The 26,404-nt window shown below is 36.1% G+C and overlaps 1 protein-coding gene across 3 annotated transcripts in view; it reads right to left on the minus strand.

The window, feature by feature from the left end:
- The window catches only part of PTPRD (protein tyrosine phosphatase receptor type D), a 516,904-nt gene that overhangs the window by 292,490 nt on the left and 198,010 nt on the right, over nt 1–26,404 (minus strand). For all 3 annotated transcript variants that reach the window (XM_042912355.1, XM_042912354.1, XM_042912356.1), the window contains exons 3-4: nt 19,072–19,217; nt 15,576–15,717 (exon numbers count right to left, since the gene is read on the minus strand). In XM_042912355.1, coding sequence (XP_042768289.1) covers nt 15,576–15,717; nt 19,072–19,217 — 288 coding nt within the window. The remainder of the gene's footprint in view (nt 1–15,575; nt 15,718–19,071; nt 19,218–26,404) is intronic.

The raw sequence follows: 26,404 nt of genomic DNA on the forward strand, positions 1-26,404 counted from the left end.
AAGAATTGTCCAACTGAGTTGAACTGTGAGGATCTTCTCACTGCTGCTTTCTGCAGTCTTAATTTGCAGATGCTTTGGCCTAAAATAAGAATTTAAAGTCACCTCCTCAACAATAAGACACATAAAGCTTCTACCAACTGCTGTTCAAGACAGATAATGAAAGAACGCTTACTTCACAAAATGGCCCTCAGTGGGGTACAGCAAAGAGAATATTTTCCTATACTAGTAAGATACTTGCGCTCTGAAAAAGAGATTACCATGCCCCCTATTCTCTAATAAAGATTGAATAAAGACTGTAAGTACAAAGGGCTTGGTGTTTTCCAATTACCTCAGCAACTCTAGTAACTGATAATATTCGAAAAGAATAAACAAACTGAATCTGGGCTATTCATTTTCATGAAAACATATTGTTTACAAAGTCATGATTCTTTGAACAATTTTCTTGTTAGCTTACCAGATTGATAGTAAGGGATCTTGGTAAGTTCCATCAACCAGAGGTTTTAAAGAGAAAATCAACTCAGTTCCCACAATTCACATGACTAACACTGACCTTCTAACTTCCTATGGCTGCCTCAGACCCAGATTTAGGAAGCACCTTTGTAATCAGCCTTTGGGATCCCTAAGTCTTCCTTAAAGTGAACACTTTTTAATGCATTGTTAATGCATTTTCATTGCATCCATCTCTTACATTCTTTTTTTTTTTTCATCTCTTACATTCTTACATCTGTCTCTTACATTCCACAACATCCCACCCTTTCATGTTGTCACCACTCTCTTTCTACACTTGTTAAGGAGAAACTCAAGGATGATGACTAAATGTCCCTAAACAACCAACCCAGTGGCCACTCTTAATACCATTAAGATATTTTTCACACGTTCTGATTCCTGTAATAGAGACCCAAAAAATCAATCCTTAATACTCATCCATGATACTTTATACTCAACTGTACTCTTTGTAATACAGCATCACAGAAGAACATGAAGTAGTCAATAGAGAAAAGGATTTGGAGTCAGAACACCTAAATAGACTCCATTTAGTATCTATGATATTTTGGTCAGGCAACTTCTGGACTTTGGTCCCTGTGAACTTGGACCTTTCCTTACTAGCCAGTCAAGTATTTAGCAGCCTTGTCTTTCAGGGTTAAGGATCTTTCTAGATCTAACAGAGGGAATGCTTACATACTAAAATTCATACATCCCCAAGCTGACCTCCAAGCTTGGTGATTAGTAATTCTGCAGGAATCTTCTCTTTTTTTTCCTTCTTTTTTCTTATTTATCTATTTATTTATCCAATAATAAAAAAGGACCTTTTTTAATCCCTGAATATCTTTTAAATATTCATTTCATAGAAGAACACTTTAAGGAAACAGCCCCAACCACTCCTGCCCTTCTCATTATCTCTTCTTTTACAGAGAAAAAAATATGTATTCTCACAGAGAATAAGCTTAGAAATTCAGTTGCTAAATATTAGTAATTAGTGACACCAAACATTAGAACTAGATTATATTCAAATTATGAATATGCAGTGTCTTGCAGAAAAGACTATTTTGCCTCAGTGATGGTCATGGTGGTGATATTCAGATGGAAGATGCAATAGAAAAACCAGCTTTTTAGAATGAAGGAATAAAAGCATTACCAGATTAAGTTCAGTTAATCCCTGTGTAAAGTGTAGAGTGTACCTGTTACCAGAGAGAGCAGTCTGCATTCACTGCATGAGTACTATTGTATGTTAAAAAGAAGAGGAAAGAAACAAAGCTAAGATATTCTTCATAAACTTAAAAATTCAGGATTATAAACACTAGGCAAATCCTTTTAATTCTGTGCCAATCAATGGAGGGAGAGTCAGGAAAGACATTAGCTCTTCTACATTAGACTCACATCCACGCATTGATGTGGACAACAATTTTCCCTTAGTTTTATCTCAGTGGCAGAGCCAGATTTTGTAAAATCTGAAGTTTATAAAATATTAGATATCAGACCTACTTTATAAAAATGAAAGCAAAGATATTACTTTCACAAATTTTAGAAAAAAAAAACACACAATCAACTGAACATACTACTGGGCCCTCCCAAGCAAGCAAGGGCCTTGACACTGAAGCTTCCTTAGCTCCAGAGTAAATCTGTCTCTACCTCAACTCCACACCAGATCACTTCCCCTCCACCACTCTCAATAGATTTTCTGGCACCCGAAAACAGCAATGGTTTGGTGGGGTTCTCTGACTAAGGATTTATCACTGAAGGAGACAAGAAGAATGGTCCCTGAGCTTGATCAATGCTGTTTACATGTAGTTAGCAAGGCCTGCTTAAAACATACCACATCGACATTTTTTGTTTCTTTTTAAATTATCAGAGCCATATTTTAAACATGTTGATAGGAAATTAAGATAAGACTAGCCCAAACCCCAGTCCTTCTGGCTAGCATTAAGCATCCTCCTTGGCTCTTTATAGCGGGTTTGTGGTAAATTATTGTGAAAAATAATTTAAGTCAAAGTGGACTCTTTCTCCTAGGGGATGATTTATCTGTTTGTAAGCTGAGATGAGGGAATTCCATTTGCTGTTGAGCCAGTGAGGCTAACTTTATTAATGCATCCTTGCTGCAAAGATTCATGGGACCCCCCTCCCCCTCCTTGCCCTGTAAGTCAGCTGTAGCACTCCTTGTCAGTTTACAACAGGCTGGGCAATACCTGGAAATTCAGAGCTGTCATCATAAGATATAATGACATGCATAAAACCAGAATGTAAACGGAAGATCCTTTAGGGTACGGGGCTCTGACCCAACTTAGGCCTTACGAAGCAAAATATCTATGAATGTAAGAATGTTCCTGTTTTTGAGTATATGCTAATGGCTTTTCCTCTAAGGTAAAAATATCTAACCTCCCATTTTTGTTAATAAATAAATATTTTATTATGAAAATCAATTTTGTTTAATGAAGTCTTCTGAGGGAGAAGATGTTTTAAGATATTTTATTAAAATCATTTCATATTTAGGTCTGCCTTGTCATCTCCACCTAGAGCAAAAAGGAGTCATAAAAAATGGTAAGTGTAGCCATAAAAATTTCTTTCACTATTAGTTGGGAAAGAAACAAATGGGAATATTACTTTGAAGGTAATGACTTACGTTTTTTTATTGCACCATATTTTCTCAAAACCCAAGCAAAGTATATCCCAAATCATACTACGAATAAAATATAATTTTCTCTCAGAACACTTTTCCTTTTCAGAAAAAAAAGATGAGTTTAATTTTTCTGTCAGCTGAAGCTTCATGTGTCAAACACATCTTATATTTCAACAAACCTTACTGTCATATTGATGGAATACTCAAGGAGACATTAGTTCTTACACAAGTACTAGCTTAGAAAGGTGTAAGCGGAATTCTAATGAACACACTTCTAAAAATATACTTCATTATCCTCAACCACAGTATTATATGTATAATTGCCTTTCATTTTTAACCAAAATTATGGTTTCTTGTCAGAGATTGTAGCTTCCTTGAAGGCAGGTGGTGGTAAAGTTTGTTCCATCTTTTTATTCCCAACCCTTAACAGAATCCTTATGGAATAAGGGAGAACCATATTATCAAATGAATACATTCATGAAATAACATAAATTGCATCTTGTGCACTGTGTGCTTATCCTAAATGTGGAAACAGCATATTCAGTTACCAGTAATTTTTGAGGTGTTTTTTTTAATAAAACCTTAAATGAAGTAGTTCTGAAATAAAAAAAAAAAAAATTAGCAACTTCTTTGTTAAACTTGTCATTTGTTCACTAAGTCAACAAATATTTATTGAAAACTTGCAACATGTCAAGCATGGTGCTGCGTGCTCAATCTTAAACCAGACAAAGCCCTGACCTCTTAAAACCTCCAGTCTAAGCATGGAGATAACTGTTCTAAGGATAAAAGAAAAGCTTCATCTCTTTTTCTCTTAAATACACTCCCCAATCACTTACAACAGGATGACGTTCAAATTTCAACTACTCTGTGGGGCCAAAGAGGTCGAATGGTGGCTCATACATCTGAACAACAGGATTATTATTTAGTGGACAAGGCAGCCTGACTTAACAACTATAAAATTATTCATTTTTATAGGCTTAGAAAGATAGTTCTGCCAGCATCAGAAAATTCTACTTCACATGTATGGCAATGATCTTTAATCAAAATAATTTAAAATTAACTATTGGTAATTATAATAATAGTACTGGTAGTAATAATATTGGTGAGGATAATGATATTCACATTTACTGAGTGTCTGGCACTTTGCTAGAAAGCTTTATGTGGATCATCTCCTGTATTCCCTCTTTCTAGTTTAGGTACTAGATTTTCTTACTATCTCCACTTGACAGATAAAGAAGCTGAAGCTCAGAGAAGTTGAGAAATCTGCACATAGCCACAGAGAAAATTGTGGAGTCAGAATTTGAATGCAGATCTGTCTGCTGGAAGAACCTGAACTCATAACCACACCTGCCATCACCTGCTACACCAAAGGTGGTAGCACAGATCATGTAGAGTACAAAAACAAAAAACAACCAAACAAAACCTTTTTCACTACCTCTTTAAAATTTTTTTTAACGTTTATTTATTTTTGAGACAGAGAGAGACAGAGCATGAACGGGGGAGGGTCAGAGAGAGAGGGAGACACAGAATCTGAAACAGGCTCCAGGCTCCGAGCAGTCAGCACAGAGCCCGACGCAGGGCTCGAACTCACAGACCGCGAGATCGTGACCTGAGCCGAAGTCGGACACTTAACCAACTGAGCCACCCAGGCGCCCCTTCACTACCTCTTTAAATATTGACATGATGTATGAAATATTCTTGCTTCTTCTAAAACATATAACTAATGATGCTGCATTTTCACAGACATTAAAGACAAAAAACAATTATAGGTTTTCATCTGTTCTGTGACCTATGGCAGTCCAGATGTCACAGAACCAAGGTCATATATTAAGTATCACCCTACTCGGACATAGGCAATCCAAAAATTGACTATTAGTTACCAGCGTACAAGCGTTCCAAACACCATGGGAATATGTATTAATACAACATTAGGCACAAATGTAAGAGGGGGGAAAAAAGAAGCTAAAAATTCTTGGTATTTCATATTAAAGGGCACTGCACCAGTACATAATCTTCAGTCATTCCAAATAACTTGGTAACACAATACATAGTTTCAGGCTTTCCTATCATCTTATTTTCATGTACAAAGTCGATTTTTAGTCATTTGCACAAAACAATGTTTTATAAGCCAGAGTAAACTTCTTTGCCAGGATTGTTGATCTTCCCTTTCCATCACAGTAGCCATGCATTCATTTAATGAACATTTACTAAATTATTATGTGCCAGGCACTGCCCTAGATGCTAAGGATTCAGCAGTGGACAAGAGGTCTGAACCAAACAGTTCGACTTCAAAGGGATAATTAAGGGAGAAGAAAGGAAATGACCATTTTTCGGCAACTTTTATATTTGAATCACTGTGCCACATGCTTTACACATGTATGCCATTAATTTCTAAAAACAATGCTAAAAACATAGGATTATTCTCCGCTCTAAAGATGAGGAGATTTCTTTATAGATTTTGGATACTAGAACTCACCAAACTCCACACCCGAAAAAAATAATCCAGTGAAGAAATGGGCAGAAAACATGAATAGACACTTCTCTAAAGAAGACATCCACATGGCCAACAGGCACATGAAAAGATGTTCAATGTTGCTCCTCATCAGGGAAATATAAATCAAAACCACACTCAGATACCACCTCACGCCAGTCAGAGTGGCTAAAATGAACAAATCAGGAGACTATAGATGCTGGTGAGTAGGTGGAGAAACGGGAACCATCTTGCACTGTTGGTGGGAATGCAAACTGGTGCAGCCACTCTGGAAAACAGTGTGGAGGTTCCTCAAAAAATTAAAAATAGATCTACCCTATGACCCAGCAATAGCACTGCTAGGAATTTACCCAAGGGATACAGGAGTACTGATGCATAGGGGCACTTGTACCCCAATGTTTATAGCAGCACTGTCAACAATAGACAAATTATGGAAAGAGCCTAAATGTCCATCAACTGATGAATGGATAAAGAAGTTCTGGTTTATATACCCAATGGAATACTATGTGGCAATGAGAAAGAATGAAATATGGCCTTTTGTAACAACGTGGATGGAACTGGAAAGTGTTATGCTAAGTGAAATAAGTCATACAGAGAAAGACAGATACCATATGGTTTCACTCTTATGTGGATCCTGAGAAACTTAGCAGAAGACGATGGGGGAGGGGAAGGGAAAAAAAAAGGTTAGAGCGGGAGGGGGCCAAAACATAAGAGACTCTTAAAAACTGAGAACAAACTGAGGGTTGATGGGGGGTGGGAGGGAGAGGAGGATGGGCGATGGGTTTTGAGAAGGGCACCTGTTGGGATGAGCACTGGGTGTTGTATGGAAACCAATTTGACAATAAATTTCATATTAAAATAAAATAAAATAAAATAAAATAAAATAAAATAAAATATGAGGAGATTCAAGTTTAGACTTGGTAATGTATCTAAACCCTTAGAATCAGAAACAGACTCAATATAAACCCATGTCTACCTGGCTACAAAGAACATTCCCATTCCATAGCAGAGGGTTCCCTCGGTTTCAACAATCTCTTTTTGAAATTACCCTTCTGTCTGCACTGATTTTCTGGTTCTCAAATTCACCCTCTATCCTATAATGGCCATTGGAGTAATGATCACTTTCTTCCTTTATGTGTAAAGTGAGATTAATTCCTGTCCAAATGGTGCATCATATGTGTTTACCTAACCATATCTAGTCATCCTTCTTTATATGTATACATTCATGCCACAAATATTTGTTGGGGGCCCAGTAAATGCTAGGAATATTTCTAGGCCAGAGAAAAATGTAATGGAGCTTATACACAAAAGGGGGAGGTACATAAAATAAGTTTCAAGAAATTGAGTATAATTTCACATGGTAGAAAGTGCTATGAGGCAAATTAAACAGGTCATGCATACACTATATATAAACACTGACCATACAACACACACACATGTATATATGTACACAAATATACCTCCCCAACAGAATTTCTGGTTAAACTATACAATGTCTAACTACTTATAATTAATAACTAATTTTATTAAAATCCATAAATTTTTATGACACAATATTTTTCTAGCATATTTGATTTTTCTGGTTGCTGATAAATGACAGATCTGTGGATACCCATGGAATTAAATGAACACACACACACAAAGTGTGCATGCCACTGAAAACTGTTCATATTGATTTTCTAGTCACGCATGATAAACAGCTTCATTTTTTAAACAGTACTTTTGGTGTTATACTTTAAAAATATGTAGGATCTCTTCTGAGAAAACACTCACTGATACCAAATTTTTAATCTGAACACACATATCATCAAGCATGAGAAAAAATTTAATGGGGCACATTTATGATCTATATCTGTTAGAAAAAAAACATTTTTTTCATTGTGTGAAAATAAGTAATGCAAGGGTGAAGTTTAACAATCAAAGATAAACCTTAAAGATACAAAAAAATAAGGCATGGAAAGTTTTGATATGTAAGTTAAAACACAGTTTCATTTAGAAAGATCACAGATAAGGTAGTTTTTAAGTTGTCCTGTTATTTAGTAAAACACATTAAGGGGGAGCCTGGGTGGCTCAGTTGGTTAAGCATCCAGCTTCGGCTCAGGTCATGATCTCATGGCTGGTGAGTTTGAGCCCCACATCAGGCTCTGTGCCAACAGCTCAGAGCCTGGAGCTGGCTTCGAATTGTGTCTCCCTCTCTCTCTGCACCTCCCCCACTTGCGCTCTTTTTCTATCTCTCTCTCAAAGATAAATAAACATAAAAAAAATTTAAAAAATAAAATAAAACATACTAAGAATATTAGGATGTATGTCACCATACCTGTGTGGCATTAATTCACAAGTTACTGTTTTTTAATAAAAGAGGTTACATGCTTTTTTAAGGAGATATGTATTTAGGATTTTGATAATTAAACCCGAGATGGAACAGTTGGTATATGTATGACCTAAATCCCAATAAATTATGCATGTACAACTTTTAAAACTACATCTTATTTAGTAGCTTAAAATCAAACTAATTTGAAAGCCAGGAAACTGATATTTTTTAATTGTTCAAATGATATTAGTGAAAGACAACCAAATATCCAGTTTTAAAGTATAAACATCAATTATGCATAAAGGACTATGAATTGTATTACTTTAAGTATTTTAGCAAACCTCTTTCCAAATTTCTACTCATAGAGACAGATTATGCTAATTTAGTCACATGATTTCTCACTTGTATAGTTTGCTCTCTTTAGCCAATGAAGTATGTCCCAAGCTCATTTTCTTCTACTATTACTCTTTTTTTACTTCTACTCTACTCTCACCTACTATTGTTTATACCCACCTGTGATGGTTGATTTCATATGTCAACTAGAATGGGCCATTAGATGCCCAGATATTTGGCCAACGCTTATTACTGTAAGGATGTTTGGATGAGATTAACATTTAAATCAATAGTCCCAGTTAAGCAGATTGCCTATCCTATTGTGAGTGGATATCCTGCAATCAGTTGAAGGTCTGAATAGAATAAAAAGGATGACCCTCCTCCCAGTAAGAGAATTCCTCCTGCTTAATTGCCTTCCAAAAGGGACATTAGCTTATTCCTGTCTTCAGACTCATCCTGAAACCTTGGCTTTTCCTGAGTCCCCAGCCTGCTGACCTTTAGACTATCATCAGCTGTCCTGGGTCTTCAGCTTATCGACTCACCCTGCAGATCTTGGGAGTCTTAAGCCTTCTTAAAAACATGAGCCAACTTCTTATAATAAATCTCTTTATATTCCATTTCTCTGGAGAACCCTAATATACCACTCCTATCCACTGTCCAAATATTTAATAATTTCTTATCTATGCAACTATGTTCATGAAGCTTTTCTGTATTCCTCATACTTTCTCACACTAGTTCTGCCTGATAAAATCCTATATTCTTTAAGCCTCAATTCAGAAGTCTCTTCCCTCCCATGATGCACCATCAATGTAGGACTTTTCCACCCTTTTGACACCATGGCACATTAGTACTGTTGTCATTTATGTCATGTTTGTCTGTGGCTGATCAGCTGAAAGAACATTGTTCTTCCAGGAAAATATCTTTTATAACTACATCAAAAGTAAATAACCCAAGGGCTACAGTACATAGTCACATCATAATAGAGCAGGGCTTAGTTTTGACTGGGTAAAACCCAAAGAAAATCTTAGCTGTATGACCAAGAAAGAAAAAAAAAAAAAAAAAAAAATCATTCCAAACTCTCTAGACCTTGGTTTCTTACATCAAAAATAAGAGATAAGGCTAGGTAAACACTAAATTCCCTTCCAGCTGGACATTTCCATAGTGCCATTAATAGCCAATCAATAGTAAGTACTCACATGACTTAATATTCATTTTAAAATAGTTAAAAATAATATGAAGGCAAAAGAAAAAAAAAATTGTTCTCACTTAACACTAAAATCTCACTTGAGATTTACAAGTGCACTCATTCTCTCTGAGTCCTTTAAGACAATCCCAGGGTGGAAAAACTAGTGATAACAATCCAAAGAAAGCGGCACGCATCACCAACACAATAATCCTTAAAAGACTGACCACAAGGAAGCAGGAAAATGCCTCAGCTCACAAATGCACTTTTTCCCAAATATTTTTTTTTTAAACAATTTTTTTTTTTAACGTTTATTTTTGAGACAGAGAGAGACAAAGCATGAACGGGGGAGGGGCAGAAAGAGAGGGAGACACAGAATCGGAAGCAGGCTCCAGGCTCTGAGCCATCAACCCAGAGCCCGACGCGGGGCTCGAACTCACGGACCGCGAGATCGTGACCCGAGATCGTGACCTGAGCTGAAGTCGGACGCCCAACCGACTGAGCCACCCAGGCGCCCCAAATATTATTTGTTTTAATGTCTCTCCTTACAACGGTCCCAAGGACCTGTGTGCATGGGCTTCTGCCTTGGTGAACACTAACACGTAAAGAACAGCTATTTATAAGTTCTTAGGACCACAAGTCCAAAAGTCAGAAGTTTCTGTGTACTTACGTGGCTTTGCCCACCACCTCCTCTTTTCCGCAAGGGAGTACACAGGAAGGCTTTATCATGTTGTTATCAATTTATTCCAACTACTCAACTATTTTATAAGCCTTTTCAAATAATCTTCACTCAGTACCATAATTGTCAGCAAGTTTGTTCTGTGTTGGCCACCCTTCCTTTTGTTTCTGTCTTTCATAAAAATCCTTTTGTGTGACAGTCAAGCAGCTGTGCTTTGTTCTTTAATGTTCCTAGCCTGGATCCCCAGCCGAGACCACTTTATAACATAAACAGCAAAGTACCATTTTCACAGCGGGGACAACTGTGTTCATCTTCAAAAAGAGGCATTAATAAAATGAGACTGTAATGAACATGCTAATTCTGATCACAGGGTACTGCACAATGGTGGAGAGAGGCGACTGCTTTCTCCCCGAAAGATTGTAAAAGTTGTTGTTGTTTTTTTAACAACTGCCATAACGGCTTACATTTTTTTGAAACCGACATATTATGCAAACATTTCTCTCCATTTCCCAATGAAATGCCTTCTCTGTCTCATGCAACTGCTCACTGTGTGTTTTACTATCTCAGTAACAGTTACCTTCAGGAAGCATATTTTTTCCATCTTGCAAGAACTGGATTATGAAACAGGCATGTCACTGAATCGAGAAAGCTAAAGAAAAGAGATCTGAGTGATCCTAGTCCAATGTCTTTGGCTTCTCTGTGCATGTGAAGATAAAAAAAAATAATAACAATAATAAAAATGAAGATGAAGAAGGAGAAGGAGGAGAGGGGGTAGAAGAGGAGGAAGGAGAATAAAATGAACAGGAAAGTAGGGAAGTTAACACATTTGTTCAAGATGCCACAGCTATGTTGGGACAAAACTATAGTTGGAACTCAAATTACCTGTGATTACAAAGTGAGAACTTTGTATTTTGTCTCATGTCTTGATGGTGGCCATTCATAAAATACGATGCATTTGCGTGGAGTAAACATTAAGTATTGCTTCATAAAATGTATCTGCAAAACTAGGTAATTAGATTGTGTAATATTTGCTTAACTAACTTTATAAAAATTTAATGTTTATTTTTGAGAGGGAGAGAGAGAGAGAGAGAGAGAGAGAGAGAGAGTGCAAGCAGGGGAGGGGCAGGGAAAGAGGGAGACACAGAATCCGAAGCAGGCTCCAGGTTCTGAGCTATCAGGACAGAGCCTGATGCGGGGCGCAAACTCAGGAACTGTGAGATCATGACCTGAGTTGAAGTCGGATACTTAACCTACTGAGCCACCCAGGTGCCCCTTAACTAAATTTTTCAGACAGCAATTTTACTTTATTTGTGTTGTATGAAAAAGTCTCCTTTAAGTAGGTAAGAGCAACAGTATTATATATTAGACACTGTTTTGTTGTGGTAGTGCTAGTGGTATTTTGGGGGGCAGTGCTATTTGGGAATGGACAAGTCTCCAAAAACAATCCACTAAACTTAAAAGAATAATGTATTACATGCTGTTTTGGATGCCAATAATATGTGTATTTTCTGATTACTTCTTAAAAAATATCTAAATTCTAGAAACATGACACTTAGACAGTTACATGCAAAATTGGTAATATCTCACTTTCTCTGCCCTGGTGCTGGTAACATGTATCTGAGATAACATTTTCAATTCCATTTATCATTATATGAATTTATACTACAAGACTTCCCCCTAATAATCTTTGGCCAGTAAGAAATTACGACCAGTGAACCAAAGATTCAGAAAGAACTAAATCCATCTGGATAATGATCCTCTTCTTAAAATACCCTCTCTGGTCCTACTCGTGCCCTTGAAAGCCTAATTTGTAATCTAAAGTCCTTCAAATTCTATAATTAGGTAAGTCTCAGCCCTTAATAACCCCTCAGTGGTATCTGAAGCCTTCAGTTAAAGTTCTGCTTAGGAGGGAAAACATGTGTATGACAGATATGCTCAGTGTCCTAAAGTACTACAGAAAGAGGGAATTGGTATTTGCCTGTGTCTCCACATGCAGGGCAGCCAAAAAAAAACCAAAAAACAAAAATTAAAATATGACCTAGAGGCCATAAGTACTGCATCCAACTCCATATTCTCCTACAACTTCTTCTATGAACTACAGTGCACAGTGTATAAATGGTAATTGCCTAAATATCTCATTCCAGGGCATGTTCAGCCTGAGCTTATAGTTATCATTCCTTATGAAAACAGTTTTTCAGAGCTAGGGCAATTTGAACAGAGCTACAGAGGGAAACTTTCCCCTGAAATACTCCCCTTAATGCACACGGGTGGTCAGAGTATTGTTTCAATGTCTTCTGCATTAGCCACACAGTTCAGATGTTTAAATCTCCAATTAATTAGGTTCTCTAGTAGCCTGTGTAAAATAAATTAGTGATCTCCATCCAGTCCACTTAGACAAAACCCATCATGACAGTTGGCACATTTTTGGCATTGTCAGCAAAGTAGGGAAACAGTAAATGACCCATGTGGATGAAATGGGCGTCTGATGAGAGCCACTGACTGAAAGTGTACAGCAGGCTGATCCAACTGCAGAGCAGAGAACTTGAGTATCTACCAAGGTGATTTCCAAAACCAAGTGAACTTAAAATGGGCACAAAGCTCATCAATGGTAGTAGGAAACTCTTCACATTCATTTCAACTAACTGTTCACCTTGCCCATATTCTATGAATGTGATTATGCTACTGGAATATTTTTTCCAGACTATCATTAATGGAATTATGATTAGTTATTTAGAAATTTTAAACAAAGAGGTAGCCCTCGGAGACAAAGATAATTCCCAGCTCCATTTATTTCATCCCACAGGGATATAGGAAAAGTTTTCTATTTTAAGTTATGTTTAGACTAGTTTTCCATTATCCAAAATACCTTTGAGTTTTTCTCATGAAACATTTCCAAAACTGCTAAACATAGCCTTTAAAAAAAAAAAAGGTTTAACTATCTTTACTAGAATCATAAATTTTCAGACAAATGCACTTACATATGACAGATATTCACACAGAAGTTAAGATCATATTAAAATGTTCAAGTGTATTTGTTTTATGTGAGAGCTAGTTGAATAAAAGTAGATGAGTAGATCAGCTGCGAGGCAAGAAAATACAAATCCATGTGAAAATCTAAGTACAGTGGTATTTTACTCCAAGTTTTGTTACTCTCTTCATCACATGCATGAAGATTAAGTCAAGCCAAATGACTGTCATTGCTTCCTTTTAAGGAGTGAATTCAAGGAAATAGGAAGGGTTTGTGATAAATTTTACTTTACCACCTTTGTAATACACTTTCTGCATAACAGCATTAGTTCTAAACTAGGTGAAGAAATGAAGATTAAAATGTAAAAAGAAAATCAACAAATTAGTCTGAGTTTGCTTCATATATGAACACCTGAAGAACTTATTCTACGATGTTCACACCTACTATCTAAGTTTATATGAACACATATACGGATATTCACATATGTATATATATTTTGTAGTAAATGTTACAAACAGTTTCTAAGATTCCTTCCAGTTCTAAAATCTGACTTCCAACTCCCATGCGTTCTTTTTTCCCCCCTTAGATCTTATTCTTGCCTGAGAGATTTTAGTCTTTCCATTACCTTTTCAAATATTTAAAATGCATTTCTTTCCAAACTCATTCATATGGTTCATTATCTGCACTTCATCAGATCATAATTTCTACTCTCATTGATTGCGCTTACTGTCCTTCATGAATTAGAACTGGCTTTCATGCTTTAGAACTGGTAGTTATGAGCCCATCTGAGAATGAATGACCTTGTCTAGGGTTGTATATCCTGAGTTGTGGGAGCATCTCTGTGGGGTGAGTACCTACAGGGCTGCCTGTTTCACACTGTGTGAGTCACTGTATCTGACCAGTTTTGATGTTTGATTCTAAGTTCTGAGGATGGCACCATAGAAGTAGTGCTAGAATTCTCACCTTTATGCAGAGAGCTGATCTAGCTCTTCTTACTTTCACTTTATTTTACGTAGGCCTGTGTGCTGCAGAGCTAACACACCAGCCATAAAGCATATGGTCCTTTTGGTTATTATCTTGGCTTATGAGATTATAAATTGTCTATTCTCTGGAGATTCTCTCTTTGTCTATAGCACCTGGAAACTTCTTTCTTGTTTGCAAGCCTAATCATGCATTTAATTTTATTTTCAGATATATTTTATCAACATCTAGATGTATTTATAGGAGGATGAGAATGCTGTATGTAAACGTAGCTTGTCATAATGGACAGAAATGTAGCCCAAATCTGACTTAAGTTTTTTTAAGCAGCGTTCTGTTATGCTCATTTAAAAGATCTATATCAAGTTGGTCAGTATTTCTCCTGAGACTTAGTAACATATTTACATTATTTAAACATTTTTGGGGGAGCCTGGGTGGCTCAGTCAGTTGAGCATCTGACTTTTGATCTCAGCTTAGGTCATGAACTCATGGTTCGTGAGTTCAAGACCCGCATCAGGCTCTGTGCTGACAAGGTGGAGTCTGGTTGGGATTCTGTCTCTCCTTCTCCCTGCCCCTCCAACTCCTCCTCTCAAAATAAATAAACTTCATCTTAAGAAAGTCTGTTCACATAAGTAGTGGAATTAAGCAAAGTGAGGTTCAAAATAAACAAAGAAATAAAATTGTGTATGAGAAAAAAAGAGATAAAGGCACAGGAGTACTAGTTTGGAGAGGTCAACTACCAGTAAGCTAATTCAGATGATATTCTTATCTCTACAAAAAAATTATTGACTTAGAGACATACAACAGCCTATTATTAATCACTAGCCTTTATTCTCTAGTACTGCCATTCTAAGGAAAGTCTAGAAAGTAGTTACACTTTTAGTACTGGAAATTTGGGAAGTCATTTCATACTTTGCATTTCAAACTGCATAAGCCACATAGCTGAAAACACATATGGGGACACACTGTTTCCATTCACTTTGCCTTAACAGATGGTAGTTCAAAAAATATAAAAGGGTAAAATAAAAACACATTTTTTGACATAAAGAAGAAAGGTGTCTTTCTTTTTCTCAATTCCTCTGTTTAAGAGGAACTACTCTTTAGGTAGAGGACGCTCCTTTAATTTTGCAAACATCCAGGTCAAACGTAGTAATCCGCAGAAAGTAGTTCCCAACCTTGGTACAAAAAAATCCATACATAAGCAATGCTAACATGCAAAAGACTAGCAGGCCCTGTTTCCTTTCGAGGCACAGTACCAAAAATCACAATATCTGGCATTGGAAATCAGCACTTCTCTGTGATTTTCTTTTCTCTCCCTGGTTAGGATTATTTCAAGACTCGTGAAAAAAGGCACCCACTCTGTTTAAAGGCTTTACCCTTATAAACATTGTATTTAAATTCATTTCCCATTTAACTGTCATGACAATCCTACTCTTTTTAGTGGTCCTACAAAAGAACACCAGGGATACAGAATTTCAACAATGACGCAGGCAACAACCTTGTATTTGATTACTTACCACGCAAAACTGTGAGTCTGGTGGATACACTTATTTCTCCCACGTTATTCGAGGCCACACATTCATAAATGGCCTCATCCCGCGGAGTCCGTAAAGGTTGTATTCTGAGAACTGATCCAGATCCATCATCAAACTCTATTACCTATTAGAGGAGACAATAGCTGTCACAGGTGTTGTTACAATCGTCTACCTCTCAGCTAAACCTCTTAATACAGTGGTGAGCCAGTTTTTAGGCTCAGAATCAACACAGCAGCACTTTAAGACTGAATTTTGATACACAGCAGCAAAACAGAGTAATTGGTTTAATTTAATGAATCTTCTTCTGAACAAGGGGAAAGACATGCAGCTACAAATGCAAAGTCTACTGAAAACCATTGACAATGTACTAACGGAAATAGTCTAGTATGTGTATCCAGGGGAATTTGACCCTATTAATTTTGCAAGAGACTTGCTGCTATGATGGATAACTTTCTCAAATTATTCTGTCTTTGAGAGCACATATAGATATGTGGATCCTCTCAATAATTGGACTGTAAGGTGAAGACATAATGTGTGCCACCAGAGATAGGGCTGCTCGTTTAAAGTGTTTCATCCTGAACAGTATAGATGAGAAAACCATGAAGAGAAACTGCATAAATCTAATACTTAGGCAGCCAACGAGATGGCTTTCACAACCCAAGAGACTGATGGCATGCATTAATTTTGCCATAAATCATTGCAGTATTTGTTCTAGCTTAGCGTTTTCTGCATTTTTAGGGCTTTCTTGCGGTAAAATGGAGGCTTGCTTCACCGGGCAGAAAATTAATGTACTAAAGAGTAAGCCTGAATTCACTATCATTTTGGACTGTACTCTGAAACAGTTTAGCAGCCCTAGATATTTGTCAGCTAATTCAAGAACTACTTAAAAATGATAATGATGATGATATTGATAAACATGAGTACAAAACTGTGTAGTCCTCTACTTATCTTTTCTATAACTGTACTGTGTTCTTTCAGCTGCTCACTTAGTTGCTGTGCTTTCTGGTTTTAGTGTTTTTGTTTTTGTTTTGTTTTGTTTTGTTTTTGGCATTTCCCTGTGACTAATACTTCCATGTGCCTAAATTATGAACTGAGAATGCCTTATAAATACATTTATTGGGATGCTCAATCCCAGATTTTGTGTGTAAATGTGTTTATGTCAACATATGGAAGAAAGAGATTGGATGTTTTTAAAATATATCCACTTTAAGTACTTTCTGCATTCCACTTAATGTTTTAAATTCACAAAGATAGCCAAAATGTACCACTTCTCAATGCACTATGATTTATTTTCAACTCTATTAAGCATACATTTTAGAATGAATCCACTATGCATCTTGGGAGTAAAAGGTTTCATAGTTACTGCAATCTTAGCCAACTGTGTCATAAGTAAAAATACGTATATACTTATAAACATCTCACAGCTTACTGTAGAGAAAGGCTTAAACATCCTTAATGGCAATTTAAATTTAGATTTTTTTCATTGAGAAATAATTGGCAAATATCACTGTTTAAGGTGTAAGTCATATAACATGATGATTTAATTTACAAATATGTGAAATGATTACTACAATAGGTTTAATTAATATCCATCATCTTACATAGATACAATAAAAAGAAAAAAATTCTTCCTGTGATAAATCTCAGAATCTACTCTCTTAATCACTTTTGATTAATTGTTTTACTGTGTGCTTACATTTCTGAACTATTTCCTGGAGTTAGACCAATCCTCTTTCAACAAACAACCAATATACTACACATTGGGCTAGTGCTATAATTTCCAATTTGAAAACCTTCTTTAATATCCAGTATCAATTGTATACCTACTCTAGGCCAGACATTGTATTTACAACTGGAGATAGAAGAAGAGAGTTCACTTAGAGTTCTCCCAGACTTTATAAACTAGCAAAACAAAAAAAATGCATATATACTATTCCAGGTTTTAAAGATTCTCAACCCAAGACTCAACACTATTTGATGTAGGTGCTTCATGTAAAAATAATTAATTTTCCTTGGCTGTGTTTATATGACTCTCATTAGGAATTATATAATGAGCAGAGCTCATGCTTTGGAATGTTTACTATTAAATTTAATCTTGGTTACAATATTTTGTCAAGAAGCTATTGTCAACAGGAAGTATGATGTCAAACTCCTCTTTAACAAAAAATGAAATTTCATTTAAACTAAAAAAAAGTACTAAAGATCACATACACACACACACACACACATCACTTTCTACATGATATAAGAACTATTTCTCAAATCTTAAGATTTTTTTATGTTTAAATCACTGTAGGTATTTGATTTTCAAACAAATGTAATTTTACATTTATCATTTGTAAACTAGAGTGCACATTTCAATTTTTGGTGGTATAATTAGTTATACCCTTTATGCATTTGGACCATTTACTGCTCTGTGAAAACTGGTGAAAAATGAGTAAAATGAAAATGTTCTGAATTTTGTACTTGCTATGTTTCTTTTAACTAGAAACGGCCTTTAATTTGCTAACTATTCATTAGGCTATAAAGTATGTCAGAAACTCAGGTAAGAGAAAGTGACTTTTACAATTTGGGGCAGTTTGGAGGTTTTGGTATTTCCTAAGAATCAACCACTCCTCTTTAAGTCTTAAATCTCAGGCATGGTATTGTGTGCTTCTTCCAATTTTCCTCTGCAAATTTCTGTACCATTAATCTCCTTAAAAACACCCAAAATAATATCTGAATTACGCTTCATAACCTTCAACACACTGAGCTTTCCTGAGTAATTTGTTTAATAGGTTTAACTGCAATATCAACCTGATTGGGTATGTTCTTCCAGAGTAGTGCTTAGACTAACACACTGGAGCTAATTTCTCATTTTAGCTTATGGTACTTGTAAAACACAGGTGTGAGGTGTAGTGGACAACTTCATTGGCTGCCCAGTATCCATTCCCCTTCTTCCTTGTTATATGCATCTGATTTCCCTATAGGAAAACATTGTTCCCTCATTCCAAAGCCATAGAGTTGGATGGAACTGACCCCATTCCCAGCAACAGAGGTAGGTTCAGATGAAGTTAAATTAGTTGGCCTGTACCATCCAGTTGTCTATCTATAAGCTTGGCCAGGGACAAGTACATAATTCAATAAGAGCTGATAGCATAGGAAGTTGTCACTCATATTATAGACTTGGCTGTGAGAGGATGTGAGACTCCCATATTGCAATTTTAAGAGGGAACAGTCTGAGGATGAGGCTAACAGATGGATACCAGGAACACTTTGAGCCGGGTACAATTAAATACAAAAGTTAGTCACCTGAACCCCCAAATTCCCTTTTAGAAAGAGTCATTTAGAATTAAGTTTTCCAACACAAGCAACAAAAAGAATGCCGTATCTCAGTGATTATAGCACTTTATATCAAGTAAAACAAGCAAGTAATATACAAACCAAAGATATAGTGGATACATTTCCCCCCAGAGAAACAGAACAATGGACCTAATACCTCAAATCTCTGATTGCTGACTTTCTTTCCTTTTTTGTTCCAGACAATTTTAGGTCTTGGGTCTCCTGTAGCTTGGCAAATGAAAGAGGCAACTCCGCCAGAGACCCCTGTCTGGTCAACAGGAGTTCTTGTAAATCTTGGAGGTGCTGAAATACAAAGAAATAAACATAGCAATTAGATGGAAAATTGAAACACTAAGCATTGTCCTACTGCCATTGCTGTCCCCACAGCCCTCCACCCCAATTAGGCCAATACATATATACATACCTACATGCACACACCTGGATTACAAAATTAGAAAAGCAACTTTTACTTGTAAGGGTAGCTTAAAGGGGAGGGAGGTAACTTTCTGGTCAAGTTATCTGGTAATGCTTTTATTGCTGAAATCTGTATTAAGGCAGAGATCCAATAACATCTGAAAAGCAACATCACACATTAATTTTTATTACCAGTATAAAAAAAATCCAATTTGTCCTCTGTAACAAAATGAGCTCATCAATCAAAGTGAGTAAAATTTTAGCTCTTTGCTTTGATGCTGCTATCAGGGCACTGCCAGAAAGCAGCATTGCCACTGGTAAGCCATTAAAATTAGTGACATTTAAGGGAAATTCTAGGAAATTATAAAGGGACAAGAAATATAGCCCTGAATTAGAAGGTTTGGCAAGAAACAGAAAGAGGGAAAAACGGTAAAGTGACTCTCTAACCCAGATAGTGTGAGCTGCCTTACTTAAAGCTTAACTTCACAATTTATATAAAAGAGGAGCCAAGAAGCCACCAAAGTTATAGCAAAAAGTAAACAAATAAAAAAATAAAAATTAAAAAAATAAAACAATACAGTACAAAATAAAATAAACAAAATAAAATAAGGTATTTTTGTAAAAAACCCAAAAGATGTAAACTTAAAGATTCCTAAAGATAAAAGGCCAGAAGTTAGAGACTTTTTAAATGTCTTCCACTTCCTTAAGATATTCCTAACATTCACCCTCCCTCTTCAAAACCTACTTATTATCCATCTTGCATTTCCAGATCCAGAAATCTATTATATGAGAATTTAATAAAACGTAGATGGGCATTTATGCACAAAGATCTTCATTATATCATTAATTTAGCAAAGACTATATAAATACCCTCAATATCAAATAAAATTGGCATTGACAGTGAAATGAACTATAGCATGATGACAGAACATTCTAGAAATAGCCAATGTTATATTGATAAACTTTTTGTAATATGACATGAGAAATACTTATGATTCAATGATAATCCACAAAAGCATCATACAAAATTATATATGAGAGGTATCAGACAATAAAGAAAAATGCACCCCAAAACACAGGACAATGTGTGCTAAAACACTAATGGTGGTTTAGGGGGGAGGTATATTCATTATTTTTCCTACTTTTTCATAGTTTTCTTGCATCCTTGAGTTTTTACAATTCTGTTGCAATTAGAAATTTTTTTTAAGTTTATTTATTTATTTTGAGAGAGAGCGACAACACAAGTGGGAGAGGGGTAGGGAGAGAAGAAGAAGAGAGAGAGAATTCCAAGCAGGGTCTGTGCCGTCAGCAAAAAGCCCAATGCAGGGCTCAAACTCATGAACCGTGAGATCATGACCTGAGCTGAAACCTAAGAGTCAGATGCTTAACTAACTGAGCCACCCAGGCACCCCACCCTCTCTCTCTCTCTCTCTCTCTTTTTTTTTTTTTTGAAATTTTTTAAATTCAAAACCATCTTTTCCATTTCATTTTCTATTTTCTTATCCCATCTACAAATTTTCTCTCTTACTATTTTTCAGTGAAATTCTATTGAAAAGTGGTTTTAAGTAACTATAGCTAACATTTAATTTGAAAATAATCCTTAAACCTTAAGGAAGAAGAAAACAACAAAGTTCATCACTGTTTGCTCAACACCATTATTTTCTCTGCCTTGTTTTCATGTTTCCCATGTAATGCTCTTGTTGGCTTAATGGTGTGTTCTGACTCTCATCTTGGTTTTCCTGAAGTCAAGGAAGACAGACCCACATCCTAGATCTACCATAATGTAGATGTAACATCCTGGGGGCAAAATGCCTAACTTTTCTGTTTCTAAATTATAAAAATATGAAATGTAAAATAAATTATTTTCAGAGATCCCTTCCAATTCTGAGGTTTTCTAGGTTAGTGTATTATCTCCACTAGGAGAGAGAGAACAAAGAATAGAGAGAGTCATGTCTGTAATATTAGTGCTGGGAAAGGAGTCTCTACCTCATCAGCAAATTCAACTTGGTGAGAGTGGAACTGATGGGAACATGGGTCCCTGTTGTTAGAAACAGCACCTCCTGCAACATCTATGGGTAGCAGTACAAACTTGATGATTACTGGAAATGCTGGAAGTAAGGGGTGCTGGACTTCGGCTCGGGTCACATTGGGCTCTGTGCTAATAGTTTGGAGCCTAGAGCCTGCTTTGGATTCTGTCTCCCTCCCTTTCTGCCCCTCCCCTGCTTACACTCTGTCTCTTTCTTTCTGAAGAATAAACATGTAAAAAAACTTTAAAAAACCTGCTAGAAATACTTAAAATGTTTTGAAATGACTAACAGTAAGAAGAATTAAAAAAAAAAAAAAAAAAGAAAACTCTGCACATTGATGTCACTTTTCTGGAAACAAACAAAAATGATATTAGAAGTATTTATATTTTTCATTCTGCTGCTACAAACAATGCAAATTGATAATAACCACACACTTGTCACCATCTAATATGGAAATTATAATTATGCAATTAAAATTCCTAGGGAATTTCCTGGGAAAAATAAAATGTATCTCACTGCTGTATCAAATGCTACAACACTCATTTTGGGAACCTTCCTTTTCAAAGTACATAGCTTAAAAATGTTCCACCCTTAATGAAAATGAATTTTAATAACTGTTTTCTCCTTTAAGTTGTGTTTTGAAATTCCTTGCAAGAATGTGCGAATGAGGTAAAGGGCCATGATATAAAATATCTAGGTACTAATCAGAAATTAAATATATCTAGAATACAGGATGCCATTCTTGCTGTACTGGGTTTTGTTATGCTTGTATGTTTTAAGAGATAGCTTCCTATTTCTCATCACAAAAAAAAAAAAAGAGGGAAATTTGGAGTTTCTGACACCCTAGAAATAAGCAATAGCTTCTAGAACAAGGGCTTCCTAAATTCTGGAGAGTGGGGTGCTAAGGAGTCAAATTACTGTTAAACACATAAATCTGACTTCTACAAGGAAAGCACAGAAGGCAAATCCCTGTATCAGGGAAGAAATGTGACTACTATCCCAATGTTCAGGTATGTTTCTAACTCATTTTCATTTTCTGTCATACCTGGAAGTCTTCATGCTAATATTCCCAAATATTCAAATGTTCCAGTGATACAACCCCTGGATGTTACTATAAAGATTTTGTTTTAGACAGGAGGTCAGTGAACAAAATTAACCTTTTGAACTGTGGAAAATTTATTAAAATAACCAGTTAGAATCTGCTTCATGTCTGGGACTGTTTCCTTAATCCCTACTAAATGCCACTGCAGTGACTCGGTATTCTTCAAAAAACAAAAACAAACAAAAAAACCCTGAAAAGTCCTTAAATGTATTATTTGAAAATAAGAAATGAAACTGATCACACTGCATTAAAACAAAAGGCATATCAAGTGCTGTACACAGAGACTTTTTTTTTTTTTAAGACATTAGCTTTCACAGACAAAATCATGATTTTCTTATGGGATCTGATGTGAATGTTTTCTACATTTGCTCACAAAATTCAAACCACAAAAAGGATAAATTCCATCATTCTATGATGCAAAGTTTGGTTTCTAGATACTATAGTAAAATTCCTTCAGTAAGTATGTTTGTTGCATAAATAATCATCTTGGCTGGTCAAATTCTGAGACTGGTGCTGTCAAGTCTAGGCAGCCATCCAAAGGAAAGAAATGAGAAAGAGAGAAGACCAAACCTAATAACTCCAACAAACGCTTGAGGCAAGTAAAAGTTTATTCTCAGAGGGATATAATAGTACACAGCACCACTTCCTCTTTGCTAATATCTCAGCTTAGTAAAAGAAACCAAATGAATCTTCTGCTTTCTTTTGTCATGGATAGTACTCAAATTTAAGTCAGGCTCTGAGGATAGGAAGAGAAGAGAATCTGCATAAAAAGCATAAAACAAAGACTTCTACTAAAAGGACACACAACATGACAGCCTCAGGTCTGAATAATCAAAATCCCCATGTTTATCCCATGAGATACACTTGCAAATACACCAAATATTATAGGTGGTGTAAGGAAAAAAAAAAAAAAGAAATATCAAGAATGTAACGATGGAGACAAAAACATTAAAACTTTACAGTCACCAGTGCGTAGACAGGTGCCCTTCCATTATTGTAGCTAACCGCCATTGCTATCCAACTAAAGCTGCCAGACTGTGCTTTGCAAATGCATTTCTGCTCAAGCTCCTTTTGACAAGTGAAGAGTATGACCTTTGATTAAACTAATGCTGGGCGCTGCAGAGGTCAAATTACTATTAAACCCAGAAAGTCTATTTTCTAAATGGAAAACAGAAAAGCTAAACATGCATATGAGTCAGAACAGAGGCATGGCTGACATTCTAGAAAGCGTCTGCCATGCTCACTTGCTGTTTTCAAAGACGATGCATTCTCAGGATGCAGACATTAGCTCTAAAAATCTAGTAGATTATTCTTGCCTGCACAAATCAAGAGGAGTCACAAACTGCTGACTGATTTTTGCTTCCAAGAGGTTAGTTTGTTTCTTGATAAATATAACCAATCCACAGTATCTTTGCACTTAATGATTGTTAATATTTTGATGCCATATCAGGTTTCAAGTTGCTAGGCTCTCTGAAGACAAGGTGATAAGTCCAATGAACACTTTTGGTTATTAAATTAAGGGGACAGACCCTACCAAGACCAGTTAGCTACGTTTGACCAACTTTAACAACGTGCTCTATCAAGGACAAAATTCTCCCATTAGTACACTATATTAGATAGAGCTAGACATTAATGGGGGAGAACCACTGAAATCTACTAGTAACATCCATGCAAGAAAGGAATTTATGAGAAATTCTTAAAGGTTAAGAAGACAACTCAGATTTGCAGTAACTTGATTGGCCAACTGAGAATAACTTAAAACCGATTCACAGAAAGGACTACACACTACAAAAGTGAAGGGAAGAAATGACGGTGCCATTTGTCTAATTTAATTCTAATGAATAAGCCGCTTCTGCAGACATCAAGGAAATATGACGAATGAGGAGCAAAACTAACAGCATGTAACTAATTGGCTTTGTTTCTTTCAACTGATTAACATTTCCTTAAATAGAGACTTCCGTTCTTAAAGGGGTGTTTGTCATAATAACATATTTAAAATCTTGAAAGGGGAAGGTTAAATGATGTTATTTAATCACACTAAGGGAAAGAATCAGGGAATATTCAGTAGGAATGAATAGGTAGTTCTGTCCTTAAAAATCTGCCTCCTCCCAAAAAAGTGTCTGTAGAATTCATGAGACTATCAAATGAACTCATCCTGTTTTTTCTTTCTTTGCAAGTAACAGGGTGAGGGCTCTGAAGAGAAGCTCAGGAGCAGGGTCTCTGGGGTTGAGTGAGAAATGCAGAGCATAGCAGGCAAGTCAGGGTGGTTCTAAGGGTAATGGCCAGGTCTGAAGGTACAGGGGCAGAAGAGCTATTGAGGCTTTATATTCCCTTCCTGCCACAACACATTCATTACCACTGCCCCAAGCACAGAGAGTGGCTAGAATTTAGTGGATAATGAATTCCCTGTTAGGATTCATTTGATCCTTACTGGGCAGGATATATAGGGAAGAAAGTATGGCTGACATACCAGCAAAACCACATGGGTACATGACAAGAAAAGAGCAAGGTTCCAAAGTTGATGCATAGCTTCAAGGAAGGCAGAACTGTGGCACACGCCAGCCTGGATTGGTTTCTATGGCAGAGATGTTCTATGTAAACTGGGGTCTGTGGGGACATCTAGCCTATCACACGGGATCTGAACAGGGTCACATCTGATACCCATGGACAGGATAGACCTTCAACATCAAATAGACTTTGTTTGAGTCATCAAGGATACTGTTTTTCAATCTTATAGCCTTAAAACTTGACTTAAGAAACACTACACTTCAAGATGGGATAAAGAAATAACTAATCTTTAGTAAAACCCATGCAATGGACTAAATGTTTTATAGATCTCACATGCAATGTTTTCCACAGTCCTGCAAAATAATATCATTTTTCTTATTTTATACAATTATAGAAAGCTGTATAGTACTATAAAACTTTGGAAGGAAAAAAATGAAGGAGGGAGAAAAGGGAAAAAGAAAGAAAGGAAGGTTCACTGAGGTTATGAGTGAGTCATGAACTTTTGATCTAACTGTGAAACTCCAATATTCTTACTATGCCAAATTAGAAGATGGGAAATTACAATGAAAATGCATAGGCAATATGGTATAGCTCAATTTATTGTATATTTTCAAATCTGTTTTAATTATTAAATGTATACAGAATGCTTTCCCAAGGGTTTAGTAAGTATTTTGTGCTGTATTACACCAACTGTTTTTCACTTGTAAAGTGGAAAAGCTCACTCAGAAGGCCTACTGAAATTATTCTTCTAATTTCCAGAAGCCAATTTAAATCAAGGATAAATTAACTATGATGCCTACTCAACAGACAAAAATCAATGACACAAATTTCATAAACAGATCATGTAAGTTCCAAGGTTAGTATGGTAGAATATTTTTGTATCATTCAATGTATACATTAAATCTGTTCATGATGGATAAAGACAAGTATCCTACTGACGTTCTTCACATCAATTTCCCCTTTTCCTTTCCAGAGCATTGCAGTGACATATTCTATGCATGTCTACACCATTAATTTTATTAGGGCTTCAAACTTCAGTTCTTTGAAAATGACCCTAAAAGCATTCTTCCATTGAGTAAACAGATGTCCATGCCTCTGTATAACTATCAATATTTAAGTTGAGAGAGGATTAATATATATATATAGACAAAATAGAGAGAGAAAAGGAAAAGGAGGAAAAAAGGAAGAAGGACAAGAAGAAATTTGATTTAATGGAAAGATATCTTGAAACATCCCTCAATGCCAAGTCCTCATTTCTAACCACTTGAAAGATTGCCTAGCAGCATCCCAGAATCATTATTGTGGAAACACACCATTGCCATCTGCCTTCCTAATCCTCCCTCTCTTCCTGTTTCTATTTTTATCTGTGGCACTCCCACCTTCCAAACACCCAACCTTGCAGCCCTGACCTCTTCTTTGTCTTGTTATCCTGCACCCCA

Source organism: Panthera leo, chromosome D4, assembly GCF_018350215.1.
Source record: "Panthera leo isolate Ple1 chromosome D4, P.leo_Ple1_pat1.1, whole genome shotgun sequence".
Taxonomy (NCBI): domain Eukaryota; kingdom Metazoa; phylum Chordata; class Mammalia; order Carnivora; family Felidae; genus Panthera; species Panthera leo.